Consider the following 16,373-nt stretch of genomic DNA (forward strand, 5'->3'; position numbering starts at 1 on the left):
CAAAAATAGAGAGTTTCTCCAGAAATTTCTGTTTCTGTTTATTCCTAGCATCTTCAGTTCCTTGGTTTTCTTCATTCTTTAAGCTGTACTGACTGCCACAAAAGGCCAGTCCCACAGATATAGTTTTTGATTACATGCAGCTATACTCACCAAGGATATTTTAATCCCTTCAACCATCAGTTTTAACATTTCTTTCTGAAATGTTTTTATGTTGTTGCTGGGTAGCATTGATGCTCCTCCCTCGAAGTCTTCACCTGGAGGAGTCGGTATTCTATCGTGATGTGGATATTCAGACGTGCTCAATAAATCCAGGAAGTTGAGGTCAGGATCTAATGTAAATCACGAGTGTCAAAATATATCACTTCTTAAAAAAAAATCACAATTGTAGTAGTTAAAAAAAAATCAGCAATGAATTGAAAAGGTTTCGAGGGATATGGACTAAACAGAGGCAAAAGAGACTAGTTTAGATTGGCAAATTTGGTCGGCATGGACTAGCTGGACTGAAGGAGAAAGTGAGGAGTGCAGATGCTGGAGGTCAGAGTCGAAAAGTCAGGCAGCATCTGAGGAGGAGAGTCAACGTTGAGCATAAGTTCTTCATCAGGAATGGAGGGCCCAAAGGGGCTGAGAGATAAATGGGAGGGGCATGTGGCTGGGCAGGGGAGGTAGCTGGGAACGTAATAGGTAGATGAAAGTGGGGGCGAATGTGATAGGTCGGATAGGTGGGAGGGGAGATGGACAAGTAGGACAGTTCAAGAGGGTGGTGTTGAGTTAGAGGGTTGGATCTAGGATAAGGTGGGGGCAAGGGAAATGAGGAAACTCTGCCCAGGACATCCTTCATGAATACATAAATCTGTTGACACTTACAATCTAGGTTCATAACAGAAATGGCTACTTGGAAAAAGGTCAACTCAAACTGGGATCATCTTTGAGAAAGTACATAAGAATATTCAAAAATTATCAGGTTAATGAGTTGCTTACCTTGGTAAATTAGTCTGTTCACTGATAACACTGTGAGTCTCTGCAGTCTCTGGACAAACTCAGTCTCAGAAGCTCTCATAGAATTCTCATGGCTCATCCTCCTCTGCATAAGCAATGATAATTCATCACTGGCTACTGATCGCATTTGCATCAGCAAGATATCAGATGGAGCAGCTGAATACCTGCGAGGACCTGGCAAAGTGGATTTCAAATCAAATTCACCAAAACCATTTATGTGCTTTTGTTTCAGAAAAGTATCGTATATACTCATGTAAAAGTTTTTAGACTGCTTTTTAAGATTAAATTCATGGAGTCAACTATTACACTGATGCTACTTTTGAGGGGCTGAAATTCATGCTAAGTCCAAAATACTATATCATTAGCAGAAGCCCAATTGATCTCTAAACTAATAAAGAGAAAGAAAATTACAATAATTAACAGATAAAGACAAGAAAAACAAAAATGAATTTGTAATTATTCCATCTGTGTTTTTTTTATTTTGTTCTTGTTATTCCTTCTTTTTACAAAAAGTGCTTATCTTGAAGTGGCAATGACATTATTGGTGCAGCTAATAGCCAGAATGGAGCAGGCTGGAGGCCTGGAGTGGAGTGAGGCAGAGACCAGGAGTGGAGCGGGATGGCCAGCATTGGGGTCCCGAAGCGGAGTGGGACAGAGACTGGGAGCGGAGCGGGATGCCCAACCGGCTGGAGGTCTGGAGCGGAGCAGAATGGGACGGCAACACAAAACGTGAATACAGAGGAACCTCAATTATCCGGCATTCGATTATCCAAATTTTGGATTATCCAGCAAAATTGGAAGGTCCCATTGCTTGGCTGAACTCTGTTATCCGGCACTTGATTAAACGAATGAAGTACTCCCCACCGTGTCCTTTGGATAATCAAGGTTCCTCTATACTAATTATAGTGCTTGTTCGATAATGAACTTAAGAAATCCATAGCCTCACACTGAATTGTACATCAAAACACATAACAGCACAAAAACAACTTTGTTTCCTCGTTGTAACAATTATATATACAGGATAATACCTTGACTCTCAAATCTTGATCTGTTTGAAGAACTAAGGTTGACATTTACACGAGATATATAGAAAATAGGGGGTCAACTTTTACTCGAGTATATACAGTATATACATATTGTAGAAGAATTCTAAAAAGCAGTGCACTTAGAAACACTAGCAACAATGAGCCAAATTCCTGTAGGCAGCGAAAACTTAAGATACCAGTCAAGAGCAACAGGAAGATTTAACTTGGCGAAACATGATTTAAAGTCACTATTACAGATAACTTTGATATTACTTTGGTCAAGTTATCTTAACTGATTTTCAGTTTTGTTAGACGTCAAATGTTTTCACAAAAGGACAACAGTACTACTGTAGACATTAACAAATGGATTGTTCGTATGTGAAAACATAGCACTTGATTTCTAAGAGGTTGTAAGCAGCAGCTGGCTAACAGTGAAAGCAAATTGTATGTCTCCCAAACAACACTGTGTAAGCAAGACAAAACAAAAATTGCTGGAAAAGCTCAGCATGCCTGGCAGCATCTGTCAAGAGAGAAAGCAGCAACAACACTTCAGATCCAGTGAACCTCCTTCAGAATGGGTCAATGAACCTGAAAGGTTATCTTTCCATTTTTTCTTTCAAATGTTATTCTTTCTATAGAATTGCCAGGCCTGCTAAGTTTTTCTAGCAATTTCTGATTTGTAGTGTTGTTTTGGATGTAATAGATTATTGCTGCTCTCGATGAATGGCATTTTTGTTAGTTGCAACAGAACTGCAAACAAATCAGTGCAAAAGGTGAATGAAGACTGATTTGATCTCAATATTGTAAACATAAAAACACCACTAAGAACATTTTTTAAAATCCCATTGCAATATTTCTATTTTATGCTTGAACTTATTTCTATCTTAAAACATTTTGAAACAAAAGACATTTCTTAGAGTTTACAATATTGGGGATATAGTTTTTGTTTCACAAATGCACAATTTTGCAGCCTGCTGTTGAGACAAACATTTCAAAAAGAAATGTTTTTCAGGCACTGAAGTTGGAAGGTCGCTACTACACCTGCTTCTGGAAGGAAAGTACAGGAAGTGGATCCAGTTGGGAATAGTAAACCAGGAGACTCCTGGTTTACTAAGCTGAAGCAATAAGTCATTGGAAGGTGACCATGCGAAGAGAAATGTTGTCTTGACAGCCGTGGAATTATGGAATCTTTCAATGCAACTGAACCTTCATTGCAAATAAGTACAAATAATGTAGAGAAGCTTGCAGAGAAGTGCTGCACAATAGCTAAAAATGTACGTTAACACACGTTCTAAGTCAAAGAACCACGTTAATTAACAAACCTATGTTTTGAACATTATAAAGGTAAACACCGTGCAATGACTAAAGATGTTATTTTTATACTCAGCACAAATACCAACTAAAATATTCAAAAGATAAAATAATCTCAAAGCAAAATAACTAGAACGTTTCACAAATTTATCAAGAATTTTGTAGCTTGTAGTATATTTAATCAGAAGAATGTCACATCCACAAAGTAGATTTGATAAACCTTTTCTCACAGCTGTGCAGAGAGTACTGGTTAATTTTTCATAATACCATTCTTGTGAAACAAATAACGCATATTTTTTCCTTCAAAAATCAAAACTAGAATGCCTATCAGTTCACCTCAAATTTCCTAGCCATTCATTACAACTCAACAACTTTAAAATGAGTTTCCATTAATATTTTTGCTGGGCAGTTGACATGATAATTCGGTGAAAGTAAGAATAAGATGCACTGAAACAAAAACCATCTGAAAACTCGGTCTTTCCAATTTTGACAATTCCTGCCTTAATTAGAAACAGAAATAAGGAAATGTTTGAAGTTTGAATATTACACATTTGACCGCAAAACAATTCTGTGGCTTTTTGTTATGCAAACACGTCTCCCTATCTGTCTTGTACAAAAGGGCATTTATTGTGTTATTCATAAAGTTCCAGCTATCCAGTTAGGTCTTACCACTGACACTTGCTTCTAACTCGGAATTCTTCTGTGCAACCTATGTTGCATTCCTCTGACATCCCATGACAAACATTGAAAAAAAAAACTCTCTTCTAGGCAGACTGCAGAATTGCAAAAAATTTTTTTGCAGGCTGGTGTTCAGATCTTGTCATAGACATATAACTTTATTGCAATGTCACTTTGAATATGGCTATAGAAATAATACAGTGACTGCAATTATTTTGATTTGCATCCTAGATCAGTAATACTCTCTTGTAGCTGCATTCTTTTAGCAATATAGTTGACATTGAGCAATGTTTCTGTGATTTATACTTATATACAAGACTGGAAGGGAGTACTTAGAGTATTTAAAGTTTCTATAAACGAGACAATAATCTTATGAATTTAAGATGTAAATTTAATTCTTAGTAAATTGCAGTATCATGCATTGTAGCAAACTAATTAATCAAATACGTAAAATATATTTGGAGTACGTGCATCTGCTCTGAGGAAGATTTCGTTCTAAAAGAGTAATCATTTCAACCACTTTAGGTTTCTGAAGAGGAGAATTACATCAAACATGAATTAAAAATAGGTCAGTTGGTAGAGCTGGCCCATGCACTACTCAAGCAAAACTGTGTATCAATGCGGTGATGCCTCAGACCCAAGAGGACAGATCTACTCAATTATAGTTTCTTTTCACTCGATAACGGATTAAAATTCAATTAAAATGTTACAACATACAATGGAAAAAAACCCTCAAATAATCCACTGAAATAAACCTAATTTATATATGGATCTACTGTGATTGTTACAGTTACTCTATTTTGCTAGTTAATCTGCAGACAGTTGTAATAACCACCACTGGATTGTTGCAGCACTCACCTGCAATACTCTTCCTTTTCTGGTGAATGGCATGATGCTGTTTTGCAGGTAAATGGAAGGAGCTACTTATATTCTGAGCATCTTGATTGGCTGTGTCTTTTATAAATTCAATAGCACCTTGAAGGACCCGGAACTGCAGTGCAATAGCTAATTCTAAACAAGGGAAGATAGGATTACATTTATAATGCAGATTCATGATAAGATATCACAACATAAGGACAAAGATTTTGAATTGTTTTTAACAACTTTGAAAATCCCTTGATTATATATGTCATCTTAACATTTCTACCCTAATTGCAATCATTTGCACATCTGACTCAGGTAAAGAGAGAAGGGACTGAGGATTAGGGAGAGGGAGGAAGAGCAGCTACCCAACATTCTATTTGCTGTTATTAATGGTCTCATTTCCAGTGATGGCAATATTAATCGATCTTCCATATTGGTGTCCCCAATTAGTTAACGCATCTGGCACTATTCTCCAGAGGCAAAAAAATAGAAGGTCCATTTTGTAATATGTGCAATATAATACTAGTTTAGGCTCCACATTAATATGAAGATCCTGATTCACTCAGATTCCTATTCTCTACCAAAAGAATGGGCATCAGAATCTCTACTTGTAATACAGCCATTGGCATTAGAAATTTGCACCTGCTTTCAGTAGTACTGTTAATGGCAACATAGCTAATATTTCACTAACCTCATTGTTTTATCATACAAGCCTAATCTAATCTGACTGCTAACTGGAACCTTGCTGAGTATTTTAGATTGCTTGAAGAATCCAAATTGTTGCCTTTTTCACCTTAAAAGCACTTATTCAGCTTGGCTCACAGGAAACTGTCGTCACATTGCTAAACCTCAGTCAATAGGACTTATGTGTGTACTCGAAAGAGTCCATAGTTACACTACTGGGATTAAGGAGTTATTTTTAGCAAAGTGAATGTGGGAAATTGAAAAAAGGCACTACAGAGGAGTTTGAATTTAACTTAGCTTTTGACATAACTATCTTCAAAAGGATGCATTTGGGAATGCCAAACAAAGCTAGAAAATACACAATAAACAGGATGCTACTGAGAGGGATAGAGGAAATGTGAAACCTTAAAGTACAGAATAACAAATCTTTGAAAATGAAAGGACAGTCTGATAACATGATAAAGAAACATAAGGAACACTTTCCTTTGTTGGATAAGGTATAGAATACAAAGGAGGACAATGCTGAAACTGTACAACACAGGTTAGGCCACAGGTGGAAATGTGTGTACATTTCTGGTTACCACAGTATAGGAAGGATGCAATTATTCTGGACAGCGGATATTAACAGGGGCGTGGTCGGAGTTTGGAAATTGCATTAATAAGGAAAGCTTGGATAAGCTAGAGAGTTGTATTCCTTCGAATAGAAGAAATGGAGGGGAACAGAATTGAAATGTTCAAAATTATGAAGGGTCTGGACAGGGTAAACAGGAAAGACTGGTTTTCCCTTGTGGAGAGGTCAATTACCACAGGGGACTGATTTAAGATGATCAATAAAAAGATTAAAGGGGACATAAGGAAAAGCCTTTTCACCAAGAAGATGGTGAGCGTCGGAATTCCCTGCCTGGATTAGAGGTTTGGGCAGAAACCCAAACTGGAAGGTGGGATATTGAGTGAGTCAATCTTCTGAAGTACAAGTAAGCATCTTAAAAGGGGCTCAATAAACAGTCTTCTTCTTTAGCAAGAAAGAGGATGAGAACAGCTGCCTACCCAGACAAAGTAGTGATGTGGTTTAACAGAGTTTGAGTAGAGAATATTCCCATCTTCAGTCCAATTCTGATGGAAAGAGAAATCACCTTGGCAAAGAAGCTGGGAAACAAGGAGTTCATCTGCACCACCCATGGCTTAATTGATTCAAGATAAAGCATGGCATCAACTTGTATGGTAAGCAATAAGAGTGTGGCGGTTATAGCAGAAATGACATGATAGACTGCGAAATAATCTTCCCCGTGCCTTGCACGAGTAAATACCACAAAACAGTTTTTAAAAAAAAACCTGCTAAGCCATGTTATGATGCACTTCTGGAGCAGGTGGATTTGAAACCAGACCTTTTGGTCTATAGGCAGGGACACTACCACTGCACCATAACAGTCTTGCCAAAACACATTTTTTAACATCGATGAAACAAGAGTTCGTTTTATCATCTTCTCCCAGAACACACAGTCATGTCTAAAGATGATAAATCTCATGTATAAAATGAAGCAAGGAACATATCATACAGGCAGTGTCAACATGGATGGTGCTGAAAATCTGATGTTTCTTTTGAAAGAAAATTGAAAAAAAGTGACTTGCTGTTTTACAAATATCAAGCTCCTACCCATGCAGTAATTGGCTAACAAAATTACCTCGATGACTTCCATAATTTTTGAGACAGGTCTGGCAAAGTGAATGCACAATGCAAGAAAAGGATTCTTATTACAGACAATTGTTCCGCATCACTGAAATTGCTGGTTTCAAGCTGATGACTCTATCACCCTGGTCAAACTTAGCCAATGGATCAGCAGGATGATTACAAAAGTGAAAGCTATGTACAGGGCAACCACTATTATTCGAACAACATGGACAGAAAGTATTTTGTTTGGATAATCAAATATTTGGATAATGGAATGTTCACATAACACAGTTTTACCTAAGCACTGGGACCTTGAGATCTTGTTTGGATAATCTGGAACTTGGATAATCGATGTTCGGATAACTGAGGTTGAACTGTACTTACACTGATCTCTCAGACTATAGAGACCATTGATAAATATTGATAATCCAATTGTTCTAGAGTCCATGTTCATAATGAATGAGGTGTGAAAAATGGTGATGGAAGCTACAACTGCCAACTGCTTCCACTATGCTGAGTTCAAATAGGTTACAACTGCACAAGATGTCAAAAACAAGTAGTTAGCTCAGGCCTGAAGGAAGTTACAGATATCAGGCAAAAATAAACCATATTAACCTATAGATAGGTGGATAATGTTGGTATGCTGCACAACAGAATTGACAGATAATATAGGTGCGTTATATTCAACTAAGAAGTCTGAAAGGTCAATGCTTTGAAAGAGCCTGATGAATACCTGCCTACTCATTTGCTTGTTTCTCTCAAACGGTGTAAAAATGCTTTGGAAATTTTCCACTGGAGTACAAAAACATCAAAACCATGTTCAACTGCTGTGATGACATAGTAAACCATGTTGCACTCATCCAAACACAGCATGTTTGGCAGAAAATGATTACAGAGTTTTCCAGAAGTAAGTCCTGACATTTTTCAATGCAACAGTGGATGTTTTAACAAGCCTAGGCCAGGTGAGGCCACAACACATGACACTAATGTAAGGTGTGAAAAAAAATTGAATAAAGACATTTTTCTACATTTACTAGATATTTTCAACACAGACAACAGCTGTAGATTCATTTATTGGAACAGGACCTCCTTGATTATCATGAAGCTCAATTTAACTTGTACTTGTAGTTAGATGAGCTGCAATTTAACTCATTTTACAGTTTTATTGTTTATTTTTTGTGCAAATCAAAATGACCAATTATGAATTACTTGCTTGAAATATCCCTTCAATGTCTCCAAGTTTTCCTTCAGAAAAATGTTTGTAGGTCCATTAGTAACAAAATAAACATGAAGTGGAGCTGGAAAAATACAGAACTAAAGAACTAAGATCAGTTCAATTTCTAAATTATTCTATTTTAAGATCCCACAAACAAGCAGACAAAACACGTCCAGAAACCCTAGCCACTCTCCCCTACATGAAAGACATTTCAGAAATGACAGCTAGACTACTCAGACCCCTTGTCATCATGGTAGCCCATCCCAACAACACACGAAAACAGCAGCTAATGAACTTGTAAGACCCTATACAGACAATGAGAAAAACTGGTATTTACAAAATACTGTGCAAGGACTGTAACAAACACTACATTGGACAAACAGGCAGAAAACTAGCCACCAGGATATGTGAACACCAACAAGCCACAAAAAGACATGACCCTCTCTCACTAGTATTCTCACATCCAGATGATGAAGGACACAACTTTGACTGGGACAACACATCCATCCTAGGACAAGCCAAACAAAGACATGAACGAGAATTCCTAGAAGCATGGCATTCCAATCGGAACTCTATCAACAAATGCATCCAGTTAGACCCCATCTACCATCTCCTGAGAAAAGGAACAGGAAGTGACTTCACCACAGGAAATAACATCATTAACCCAAACATATAAATAGAAAGCAGGAATTTTCAGCATTGCTTCGCATGGGGCCCACTGAAGATTACCTAGTAAGGTAACGAAACTCTGGAAATAAACCTCCAAGCCCAGCGAGCAAACTTACATCCAAAACCTCAACCTGAGCTATAAATCTTCTCAAAACTTGTTAAGCACCCACCTTTTGTTTTTGCATCCTTGCTCTTCTGCAGGTATCCAAGCAGTGAGATTAAATCCTCTATTATGCGAAAATATGGTAAACCAGAAGAGCTGCAGGAATGGATGGTAATAGCAACTAGTAGTTGCTGAATATCACATAGCAGCAATTTGTACTCATTCACTGGAATACTACAATGGAAGAAAATGATGGAATAAACTTAACAAAACAGACAACTTTCAGAAACAGGAATAAAGCGAAAGCTGTGATGTGTAAAAATCTAAAAAACAGCATTCAAGCCTTTTAAAAATAAAGATCACAAATATGATTGTGGAACCATAAAATAACTCAGCTGAAATATTAAAGTCAAACAATTCAAAAAGAACTCTCAGGTATATTTCACCTTAAAAATACTGAGAAACGTCAGGTTACATTGCGAAGGTGTTACATGACAAGATACCTAGCAAAAGGGAAGATACTGGGAAGGGTAACCGCTATGATCCAAAGCGGTGTTTTTAGGACATAACTTAAAGAACAAGAGGTAGCTCAGAAAAAAACATTTATGAAAATGCCTTTTAAAACTCAAATTGCTTTCTAGGTAATTAAGTACTTGAAGTTTTTTTCACAAAAATCCATTCATGAAAACATGGGCATCGCTGGCTCAGCCAGTATTTATTGTCTAGCACTAAATGCCCAGAGTGCAGTTAAGGGTTACATGTAGGCCAGATGTTGGGCAGCAGATTCCCTTCTCTATGGGATATTAGTGTTACTAGACTCTTTTTTTTCTAAACAATAGAGAATTTTGTTAATTGAATTTAAACTTTATCTGCAACATTGGTATCAAAACCCTGGTTGGGTTCTGGAATACTAGGATAGCATTAAGACCTCTATGCCACTGCCTGCCCAGTGTTGCAATTGAGGTAGCATAACAGTCAATTGCGCACAAAATCACACACAATACACTCATAACACGTCAGCCAGATAATTTGCTTTAATGAGATTAACTGAGGAATAAATATTGAACAGCAGACCAGATACTTAGGTATAGATATTGGTTTGAGACAAACAGGTAAAACACAAACTATTTCAGTCCAACATGAAACAGAAGAATAAGAACGGTTCCAAAATAAGTAAAAGAACAATTTAAACAGATTTTCTGTTTACAATGATTATAGGATAATTATTTCACTTTGCAATCTATTAATCTAGAACAATAACTTCCTTACCCATTCTCTAATCCATTTAATGTTGCTAAGGTGTTCAACAAGACATATATTAAGCCGTTGTCAAGCAGTATGTCAGCTAACTTGGGGCAGGCATTCAAAAGCTGGAGTAGGACACACAATTTATTGTGCACCAATGTATTTTCATACAGGGAGTTTTCAATCAGGCCAAGAACAGGAATAATGCATCTTTTACGAAATGGGTCAATCTGAGCCATAGTCTCTGTATCCAAACTGCAAAAATGAAGAAACACAAGGCAATTTACTCAAGAATTGAACTGCTCTGTAAAACCTGTCATTTGTAAATATTGACGCAGGCCCTCTTATAAACCAAAGATCTGTTAACAGCTATGGATAAGGCTTTGACCAAATAAAGAACAAAAGGGCTGTTCAAGAATTATTGTTCTAATCAGAGAATAACACAATTCATTTCTCAGTATCAGCAATAAGGTGGCACAACATACCAGCCTATTTTTGATACTGGCCTCTTCTGTTTTGCTTCTGATCTGCATGGTCCGATCTTGTCTAATTCATATATCTTATTGGTAGCTATTTCAGTTAGTATACATATTCCTGATGTGGAAGAGACTAGGCTAGGGGACATCGTTTAAAAATAAAAGGAGTTGTCTATTTAAAACAGAGATGAGGAGAAACATTTTCCCTCAGATCATGTGTACGTGGAATTCTCTGCCCCAGAGAATGGTGAAAGCAGTGTCATTAATTATTATTTTTAAGTTAGAATTGGATTTTTCACTAACAAAGGAGCCAAGAGCTACATTCACCTGAACAATTATTCCCCACTTGCATGGCAGCAGCTTCCGAAACTGGAAGTCAATGCATCAGCATGCATGTGTGGAATCTCAGAACAGTGTGCAACTGTGCAGCTTAGAAGGAACATTGGTCAAGAAGCAGAAAGAAAGTGGATTGCAGATATGGTCTGACCAGTATTGAAATTATGAAATGATAGAGCAGGCTTAAGAGAAAATTGGCTTATTCCTGCTATTAATATGAATTCTTTCGTGTGAACAGCTCAACCTTGATCAAGCAGCATCTGTGGATGGAAACACAGTTAATGTTTCAGGTCAAGGACCTTTCAGCAAAACTGAAAGAAGTTAATGTTTTGACTTGTTTAAAATAAGTAGAAGCAAGGAAAGTGAGTGAAGGTTTAGAGAGTAAAAAGGGAAGGTCTGTGAAAGGGTGGTTAGCAATTAAAGGCTGGAAAATTAATTAACAAAACGGTGATCATACAGAGCAAAAGGAGATGGTAATGGGAGAAGAGAAACAAAGGATGGATACACATCAGGCCTAACTATAAATAACAAAATCTCTGGGTGGGATGGATCTGCGTGTAGGGGGTTGGTGCAGAATTGATAGACTGAATGGCCTCTATAGCACTGATTTGAGAAGTAGCAAATATGGTATATTAAAAGTAGTACATGCAGGTTGTTTTCTCATTTTCTTCAAGTCAGAGGGGGCAACCACGGGTACCCACAAGGGCCCTAGTTATGCCTGGTCTCTTCATGGCGTATATGGAACATTTCTGGTTCCAACCCTAATCCAGTGTTCAGCCACAACTCTTGCTCTGATTTATCGATGATATCATCAGTGCTGCTTCTCTCTCTCTTTTGGAATTGGAAAGGTTGATCAATTTTGCTTCCAATTTCCACCCTACCCTCACTTTCAACTGATCCATTTATGACTCCTCCCTTCTCTTTCTCGGGATAGGCAGTACACTAATGTTTACTATAAACCCAATGAGTCCCACAGCTATCTGGACTAGATTCCTGATGAAGGGCTTATGCCCAAAACGTCGAATTTCCTGTTCCTTGGTTGCTGCCTGACCTGCTGCGCTTTTCCAGCAATACATTTTCATCTCTGATCTCCAGCATCTGCAGACCTCACTTTCTCCTCGAAGTATATATTCTCATACCCTGTTTCCTGTAAAGACTCCATTCCATTCTCCCAGTTCCTCTGCCTCCATTGCGTATGTTTTGATGAGGCCAAATTTGACAAGGAAGTCTCTGAAACTTCCACTCTTCTTATTAGGGTGACAGCTGACCAATATGTGCAACTGAGAGAATTCAGGAGTACTTCAGAGTCTGACCACAGTAAAGACTACACAACGTACAGCACCAAATCAGGCCAGACAAACTAGTCTCTGCCTCAACACAAGTATCCTATAATTCTAAACTCACCATTGGTAAAATTATCCTACATAGAAACAGTCTATATTCCGTAGATTTAAGAAGAATCAGAGGTGATCTCATTGAACCATGTAATTCTTTTGAAATCAAGGCCTAACAGGATGAAGCAAGAAGGATATTTCCCCTGGCTGGGGGTGTCTAGAACCAGGAGATAGACACTCAGGATGACAAGTGGTCAATTTAGGACTGTGATGAAGAGAAATTCCTTAATTCACTCAGAGGGTGGCAAACTTTGGAACTCCCTACCTATCTAGAGGTAGAGTCATTAAATTTACTCAAAATTAAGCTTGCTAGTTTCTTGATTAGTAAGGGAATCAACAGTTATGTGAAGAAGGTAGGAGAAAGGTATCAGCAATGATTGAATGGTGAAGTAGACTTGATGGGCTGAATGGCTTAATTCTGCTCTTATATCTTATGGTCTTATGATAGACCTCCAGATATTTGATATCAAATGATTTGTGATACCGCAGGAATATAGAACTAATTGAAAAGATCAGCATTGATTTAGTTGAATGATAGAGCACGCTTCTTGGGCCAAATGGACTATTTCTATGTTCTTAAATACCTTAAACAAAAATAGAAATTGCTGGAAAAGATCAGCAGCTCTGGCAGCACGCACAGAGAAAAATCAAGCCATAGAGATGCACAGCATGGAAACAGATCCTGTGAAAAGGATGCCCCTTAGGTTTGTTTTATATCTTTCCCCACTCACCTTAAACCTATCCCCTCTAGTCTCCCCCGCCTCTGGGAAAACACTGTGTATTTACCCTATCCATGCCCCTATGATTTTATAAACCTCTATAAGGTCACCTCTCAGCCTCCGATGCTCCAGGGAAAAGAGCCCTACCCTCTTCAACCTCTCCCTATAGCTCAAATCCTCCAAACCTGGCAACATCTGAACCCTCTCAAGTTTCACAACATTCTTCCGATAGGAGTTAACGTTTCGGGTCAAATGACCCTTCCTCAGAACTGCTGCCAGACTTTGAGCTTTTCCAGCAATTTCTATTTTTGTTTCTGATTTACAACATCTGCAGCCCTTTCTGTTTTTTTTTCTTAAATACTTTTTTCTGTTTGGCAACTCTCCTACAGCACATTGTAATGTTCCAATAATTAGCTGAGAAATATAATTTTACAATAAAAATTGAAGGTTCAGATTAGATACAAGAATATGTAATGGTGGATCAGATCACATTTGATGAACTCAAACTTACCATAACAAATACTGCTTCAACTGAATACTCTTCAACATTTAAGGAGAATTATCATTTTAGATTTAATTCTTCCAGTGGGTTAGCTACCACTTACTGATTTTCCTGCAGTTTAATCCTTATAATATAATTACATTTAAAACAGTACGATAGAAGTTTTAAAAACTGGAACCAATTTAGAGATGTCTGGCTTTTAGCCATCATCTTGAAAATTAATAACATCACAAAATAATAAGTGAGTTTATTCAGACTGGCAGGATGAACTAAATTAGCAAATATTTGTCTTAACTATTAACTGCTGTTAAATTTCTGTTATTGGCCTCCAGCAAACAATTCAACTTAGTGCCTATATTCATTTTTATTGGGCTGCACTTTGTAAATAATAAGCAGAACAGAAAACCAATGGGTGATGCATTTAACAGTAATTCTTAATGGCAATTCAATTTTTAAAAGCATACCTTAGTCTCCAGTTCTATTTTTTTCAAAGGGTGAAACAAACAAATACCTCACCCTTTGAAAAAATAGAACTGCCTATCCATGTGCACTTTCATCTCAACATAAACTGATGAATACTGGTTGCGTTAGTGGTGGAATATAAACCTCCAAGTCTGAATAGTGATGATTAAAGGGGCTGACAAATTGATTTTCATTTTAGGGATGCTGACCTTGATTCATGGAAATAGACAAAAAGGAATTAATTAACAAAGGAAACATACTCTTCATCCAGATTAACTGCCCGACCGAGCAACATTTCAAGGAAGCACTCCAGCAGACCGTGAGATCCTTGGTGGAGATATAGCTGGTTGGCCAACAAAGAAAATCCATGGTTTTTCAAGAACTTTTCCTTTTGTTCCTTTGATGCTCGTGTAAAATATGCATCCAGCAACTGTCAACAAAACAAATTAAATTCAGTCATGGAAATGAGATGTATAGATTTAGAAGGAAAGATCTGCCAATAGTTAATCTGAATCCAGAAGCAACTTGCATTTATATAGCAACTTTGGCATGGTGAAATATTCCAAGGACAACATGAAGGAAGAGTTTTGGTACCAAGCCAAAGGAGGAAATAATCAGGACCAAGATCATCTTAAAAGGTGGTATATCCATCATTGCCGTGAATTACATTAAGGGTTAAAATGCAGAGTTCTGGTTTCAGTTTAAGATAAATTAAAGGCTATTCACTTTCAGTCGGTTTTATTTAGTTAGTTATTTTTAGTTGTGCACTTACAAACAAAGCTTGAATTTTTGGCCCAGCTGAAGCAGCTTTTGGCAGCAAGCCAGCTGTGATGTTACTATGGAGATAACTGCTGAGGGCAAGTGTGTTGCTCTGAGCAAAAACTGGTTGCAGTTTTAAAAATCATAATGAAGTGAGACAGAGGTTGACCTGGAGGTTGCAAACATCCAGTCTTATGTACTTCTGTAAGTTTAGAGAGTGGAAAGAGTGTATTCTAAAGAAATTGGTAGGGCTAAGTAGCTCTGTAAAGAAACAGGACGTTCATCCGCAAAATTTTCACCAAGGGAATGCTTATGTATATCTGGTGGGTCATGGCCTAAGGCTGTCAGCGATATCTTATTAGACCAGGAAGTCAATGATTAATTGTTATGCATCAGTTGATTTGTAATGTTCATCCTTGATTGGAGTTTGGTCCTCAGTAATGGGTAGTACAATCCCACCAGCAACCAGCAGTCCAAACAACATCACAAAAGCATGGAGAGATGTTGTGACTACATTCAGGGTTCTGGATGTCAAGCTATAATGTTCAGCTCCAGATACTTCTCCCACAACTTTATGATCTCTCAACTTAACAGAAAAGACCAATTGGACCAAGAGGTTAAATTGGTAAAAATATATAATTAGTAAAAATAAAAATCATGTAAGCTTGTATGTGACCTGCACAGTATGTTTAAAAACCTACCCAGAATATAAGTCAAAATATAAATAATTTAAAATTGCAGTATAATAAAATAAAATGCCAGTTCTGAAGAAGAGTCACTAGAAGAGGGGTAAGGACAAGCCAGGGAACAATAGACCAGTGACCCTGATGTCGGTGGTGGGCAAGTTGTTAGAGGGAATCCTGAGGGACAGGAAGTACATGTTTTTGGAAAGGCAGGGACTGATTAGGGATAATCAGCATGGCTTCGTGCCATGGAAAATCATGTCTCACAAACTTCACTGAGTTTTTTGAGGAAGTAACAAAGAGGGCAGAATGGTGGACGTGATCTATATGGACTTCAGTAAGGCATTCAACAAGATTCCCCATGGGAGACCAGTTAGCAAGCTTTGATCTCATGGAATATAAGGAGAACTAGCCATCTGGATACAGAAATAGCTCAAAAGATGGTAGTGGAGGATTGGTTTCCAGACTGAAAGCCTGTAACCAGTGGAGTGCCGCAAGGATCGGTGCTATGTCCACTGCTTTTCGTCTTTAATATAAATGATTTGGAAGTGAACATAAGAGATATAGTTAGTAAGTTTGCAG

At 37.7% G+C, this 16,373-nt stretch overlaps 1 protein-coding gene across 3 annotated transcripts in view; it reads right to left on the bottom strand.

The window, feature by feature from the left end:
* Positions 1-16,373, bottom strand: part of lyst (lysosomal trafficking regulator) — a 338,776-nt gene that overhangs the window by 65,228 nt on the left and 257,175 nt on the right. For 2 of the 3 annotated variants that reach the window (XM_060852671.1, XM_060852686.1), the window contains 7 exons: positions 14,610-14,779; positions 10,485-10,715; positions 9,283-9,449; positions 4,869-5,021; positions 3,063-3,227; positions 979-1,170; positions 151-329 (listed from right to left, as the gene is read on the bottom strand). In XM_060852671.1, coding sequence (XP_060708654.1) covers positions 151-329; positions 979-1,170; positions 3,063-3,227; positions 4,869-5,021; positions 9,283-9,449; positions 10,485-10,715; positions 14,610-14,779 — 1,257 coding nt within the window. The remainder of the gene's footprint in view (positions 1-150; positions 330-978; positions 1,171-3,062; positions 3,228-4,868; positions 5,022-9,282; positions 9,450-10,484; positions 10,716-14,609; positions 14,780-16,373) is intronic. The other variant, XM_060852679.1, reaches the window with a different exon arrangement.

This window comes from Hemiscyllium ocellatum, chromosome 3 (genome assembly GCF_020745735.1).
Source record: "Hemiscyllium ocellatum isolate sHemOce1 chromosome 3, sHemOce1.pat.X.cur, whole genome shotgun sequence".
NCBI classification, from domain to species: domain Eukaryota; kingdom Metazoa; phylum Chordata; class Chondrichthyes; order Orectolobiformes; family Hemiscylliidae; genus Hemiscyllium; species Hemiscyllium ocellatum.